This window comes from Siniperca chuatsi, linkage group LG18 (genome assembly GCF_020085105.1).
Source record: "Siniperca chuatsi isolate FFG_IHB_CAS linkage group LG18, ASM2008510v1, whole genome shotgun sequence".
NCBI lineage: Eukaryota > Metazoa > Chordata > Actinopteri > Centrarchiformes > Sinipercidae > Siniperca > Siniperca chuatsi.
Window position 1 is genome coordinate 1,076,542 of NC_058059.1, and position 5,000 is coordinate 1,081,541.

Sequence of the window (5,000 nt, forward strand, 5' to 3'; positions counted from 1 at the left end):
ACGGGATGATTACCTTCTGCATGACTGGAGAGAAACTTCCTCCTGTTTGGTTTTAACCAGCTGGACAAACACGAGGAGAGAGAGAGAGAGAGAGAGAGAGAGAGATGGAGACCGTCAGCAGATGCATTAGCTAATATACAGTATCTCATCACAGGCTGACATTTTATGAATGAGTTTGGAAATGACTCATCTGGATCTAGAGTCTGAGGAAAAAGCAAACTAATGACATTTCACTTCTGCTGCACAATGTTTTTGCAGCAGACATTTTAGAAGATGAGGCCACCTCACAGATATATAGTCTCGTGTTTAAAAGGCTCAGTAATTTCCTGAAGCAGCTGCTCGCTGTAAGTTTTTATCAAAGTCCTTAAATTGCTCATAAAAAAAAGGGAAATTTGAACATCTCCGATTCCATGACAACTGGGCAAACTCTATCTGCTGAGGAAGATGGCGTAAGAAGATCGAAAGCTCCAGAACAGCTACTAATGGACTTTGCTTTGTTACCTTTTGAATATTTTTCATATTGTAGGGGTACGTGATACCACAAAATCAGCTGATCCAACATCAAGTGACACCAGGGTTAGAGTCAACTTTTTATTATTAAAAACAGCTCGTGTACGATGATTTATGATGTGAATGCATCATCAATAGGCTGCTTCTGAATACATTTTCATGGTCATTGGTATTGATCCTATTGATGCTAATAACACAACAAGACTTAGTACTGGTAGCATTGATACTTCAGGTATTTATCCCCCCCTACCTTCACATATTAGTTGATTTAATGTTAAATAAGTATACCCTTTTTCAGCACGTGCATGCATACAAGGGTGCAAATTGCAGTAAGGTGTGCAGAATGAAGTAATTATAAGTTGAAAAGTTAAAAAGATGTATTGAACTGTGGCAGAAATGAAGGAAAATGTTATTATAAAGTCCAGTTAGCGAGTCCAGTAAGACCTCAGTCAGGGGCGTGTCCAGGCACCCCTGAAATCTGATTGGCCTTTAGTTTATCCTAAACTATGATTGGCTACCTGTCAGTGTCAGAGGCGGGATCTTAGTTCGAAGCAACAGTTTGACGAGTATTTTTGAATGTGCTTTGTTTTCTTTTGTATGCAGCTCCTTTTGTAGGTCCTTCATGCAGCCCTGCACAAGTCACGGCCCCACTGGGGCCACCAAACAGTCCGGACTGGCCACTGCTCCCGGTCCGCTCACTGACGTCCACACTGCGAGCGGGGATGACTTATATATATATATATATATATATATATATATATATTTCAGACGTTTCTCCAGGTAATTGAAGTATGTTAATTTTCCATAACAAGTCACAGGCGGATTGTTGGGAGAGCTACCGGGTCGTCTTTCCTCCAGAACTAATGATCCTGTTTCAAACAAACAGAGACGCCACGTCCCTCAGGGCGAGGCTGGACTGATGGGGACAAGGAGCCCGAGTGTAAAACAACACTGTGAATCAGATTTAGGCATGGCTGTTATCAGAGCCTCCTGAGGGGACGGATGGGGGACGAGGACGGGGGGACGCTTTGTACCTAAACAACGTGAGAGCCTTTCTGCTGGAGGAGAATATCCTCCCGCGAAAGATCCCAACTTCCTGTGACCCCCCCCCCCCTCATGTTGTGTCTTCTCTTTCATCTGCGTCACCCTCCCTCTTCCTCCTCCATCTCCATCCCACCCTTCGTCTTCCTCTTCCTCCCTCCCCTTCCCTCTCCTCCCTGGCTGTTTATCAGCTCGCCCAGCCGGGCCAACGCCCAGCCGGTCCTCGGCAGTTATTGCTGTGGTTACACTCCTCCCTCCAGAGAATCAGCAACACGCAGCCGGGGAGCTGCACCTTCCCTCCCTCCTCCGTCTGTTTCTAACCATCCAGTGTTGTGAGGTCAACCCCAAAAACTGACACCAGATCAGTGAGAGAGGATCTTTCTGCTGCCCGTCCTCAGCTGAACTCGATCTGTGCTGACTGGGGAGCAGGTTTCATCAGTGCAACCTGGACCGTCTGTACAGTACAGACGGACGTTCAGAACATCGTCCTGTCCGGTTACCGGTGGTGGAAGGAGGATTCAGATCCTTTACTTCAGTCGAAGTAGAAATACCACACTGTAAAAATACTCTATTACAAGTAAAAGTCCTGCATTCAAACTATTTCTCAAAGGAATAGTTAGACATTTAGATTGATGCCACTCTCGTGTCTGTACAGTAAATATGAAGCTATGGCCAGCAGCTGGTTAGCTTAGCTTAGCATGAAGACTGGGAAAAGGGGAAACAGCCTGTAAACCTTGTAAAACCACAACTTGTCGTTTCACATGTCAGTTTGTGTACAGATTAAATGAGATGTAACGTGTTAATCAGTGAGATTTAGAGGAGCATTTTGTTACCTTTGAACAGAGCCAGGCTAGCTGTTTCCCCTTGATTCCAGTCTTTATGCTAAGCTAGGATAACTGTCTGCTTGCTCCAGCTTCCCATTTACTGTACCGTTCTTCACAAAATATTTAGTTTTAGAAACTTGGTGACGTAGTAACTACTCACAGGGCTCGTTAGTGAACCACTGCAGCTGGTGAGCTAACTGCTAACACCGGTCGGGAACATGCTAACACTAGTTAGCCACAACATCTCCCCGAGCTTTCTAGTTTCTCCGCACTGGACTGTTTCTTTGTTTTCGGGATTGTTCATCGTTTCATTCAATGAAGAGTTACTGAAGAAGAGAAAACGCTCTGCAAGCTAGCTAACTGTCAGTTAGCAATAAGTGTTTATTAACAGCTGCATTAGCATGATGCCCTCCTGTCTCCTGACTGTGTGAGAACCGGGTCTCTGTGATGGAGCAGTTTATACTCCGACAGAGCTTCAGTAAAACTGATGGTGACGCACAGCTAACAAGCTACAATAGCTTCCTCCATTTTGGACTCTCCGTCTCGCCGTCGACGACGTTAGCATTTAGCTGAAAGCACTGCTGTGTATAGGCCTAAGCACAGCCTCACAGAGCTGTACATTCTTGTTTGGACTCTAAAATGTCAAAATCGGCCTCAAAACTCCAGATAGGTCGGGTTTTACTCTGAATCTGCGAAGTTAGCAGTAACTGTATCTGTCAAATAAATGTACTGGGGCAGTAAGTACAATGTTTCCCTCTGAAATGTAGTGGAGTAGAAGTATAAAGCTGTATAAAATGAAAATACAAAACAAGTAGTACTTGAGTAAATGTGCTTAGTTACTTTAGCACCAGTGAGTCTCTGAGGACGGACTGACAGTGATCAATCCACCTGACCTGAGTGCTTTCTGTGTCCGATAGTCTTATTACTAAGAGCTTTTAACTGCCAGACAGTCGTCAATGGAGCTGAGCTCAGTGTGTGTGTGTGGCCCATTAGTCCAACCACACACACACATATATACAATAACACAGTGTATCAGGATATTTCCTTAGGGTGAGACTTCTTGATATTAAGGCTCCAGCTAAAGAGTATTTCATTATCAATAAATCTAACTATTCATTTAGTCTAAAATGTGAAAAAGGCCTGTTACAGTTCAAAGTGACGTCTTTAGATGTCTTATTTTGCCCCAAACCCAAAGATATTCAGTTTACTGTGTTTATAAAACAGAGAAAAGCAGAACATATTCACATTTAAGTTGGTAAAAGAGAAATTTTTGACATTTTTACATGAAAAATTACTCAAATGATTAATCGATTGTCAAAACTGAGTTGAAATTGAGAAGAAAACATATATTTTTTATTGGAATTGACTGATTGATTCAGTCATTTCTTTATTCCAGATGCTCAAATGTGAATATTTGCTGGTTTTCTTTCATTTTTTTTATGATAGTAAAGTGAATATCTTTAAACAAAACATTTAAATATGTCTCTGAGAAATAGCTATGAGCAATAATATAATGATTAATTGAGAACATTATCTTTAGTTGCAGCCTTAAAAATGCCAAACATCTGCTGGTTCCAGCCTCTTAAATGTGAGGATGTACATTATATTTTAGATATTATATGTGAACTGAATACCTTTTTGGTTTTTGGTCAAACAGAAAATGCAATTTTAAAGACATCACCTTCGGATTTTGGGCATTTTTCATTATTTTCATACATTTTATGGACCAAACAATTAATCCAGAAAGCAATTTGAAAATTCCAGTTATTTGCAGCCTATACAGTGGAGCTAATATGGAGCCTCATATCTGTTTTCTGTATAATAACCCGAATAAAACTGTGTTTACTATAATTAAGATCCAAGCAGAGGCCGAGAATAAACACAAGCACCTGGAAACAGATGAAATATTAAAAACCTGCCGTTTGATTTGATCAGACAGATCGTAGAGAGGAAGTCTGAAAGGATCCTTCGACGTTAAAACATCATGTGGCCTTCAGCATCTGAGGCTTAATAACGCGGATGAAGAGGGAGGGAGAGGAGGCAAGTGCGTCTGCAGCCACACGATAAAAACACAGCCGCTGTGATCCGGGTCAGACACGGCAAAGACACGGGATCTGCTGCCCTACAGTCTCTATACCGATGCAGAGAAAAGAAACGCGTCTTACCTCCAAACAGCGCAGAATAAAGCAAAGTGTGCAGGTTTCAGCTCTGAACGCGTCCAGGAGACCGACGGTGACGCTCCTGACTGTCAGAGCCGAGGAGGAGGAGGAGGAGGAAGGGTGGAGGAGGAGGAGGAAGGGTGGGGGTGGAGGAGGAGGAGGGGTGATATGTGATGTGGCTGCAGCCTGCTTTTAAAGCCGGGCAGGGGGCTGCTGTGACCCCAGGAGGAAGAGGAGGAGGAAGGGTGGAGGAGGAGGAGGAGGAGGAGGAGGAGGAAGCAGTGTTCCTGTTGCTCCACCGGAGCGGTCCACTCTGCTGGAGACATTATTACATAATGTCTTCAAGACACATGATGAAGCTTCTGCAGCTAAAGCAACAGAGAGAGAGAGAGAGAAGCCATTATTATTATTATTATTATTATTATTTTTATTATCATTATTATCATCAGTGGTAACTGAGAACTTT

At 42.9% G+C, this 5,000-nt stretch overlaps 2 protein-coding genes across 3 annotated transcripts in view; one reads left to right on the forward strand and one right to left on the reverse strand.

Moving 5' to 3' along the window:
• dmtn (dematin actin binding protein) overlaps window positions 1-4,897 on the reverse strand; it is a 19,935-nt gene extending 15,038 nt beyond the window's left edge. The window contains exons 1-2 of one of the 2 annotated variants that reach the window (XM_044173595.1): window positions 4,541-4,897; window positions 14-60 (exon numbers count right to left, since the gene is read on the reverse strand). In XM_044173595.1, coding sequence (XP_044029530.1) covers window positions 14-22 — 9 coding nt within the window. In that variant the 5' untranslated portion in view covers window positions 23-60; window positions 4,541-4,897. The other variant, XM_044173596.1, reaches the window with a different exon arrangement.
• Window positions 1-5,000, forward strand: part of helq (helicase, POLQ like) — a 180,346-nt gene that overhangs the window by 85,132 nt on the left and 90,214 nt on the right. The window lies entirely within an intron of this gene.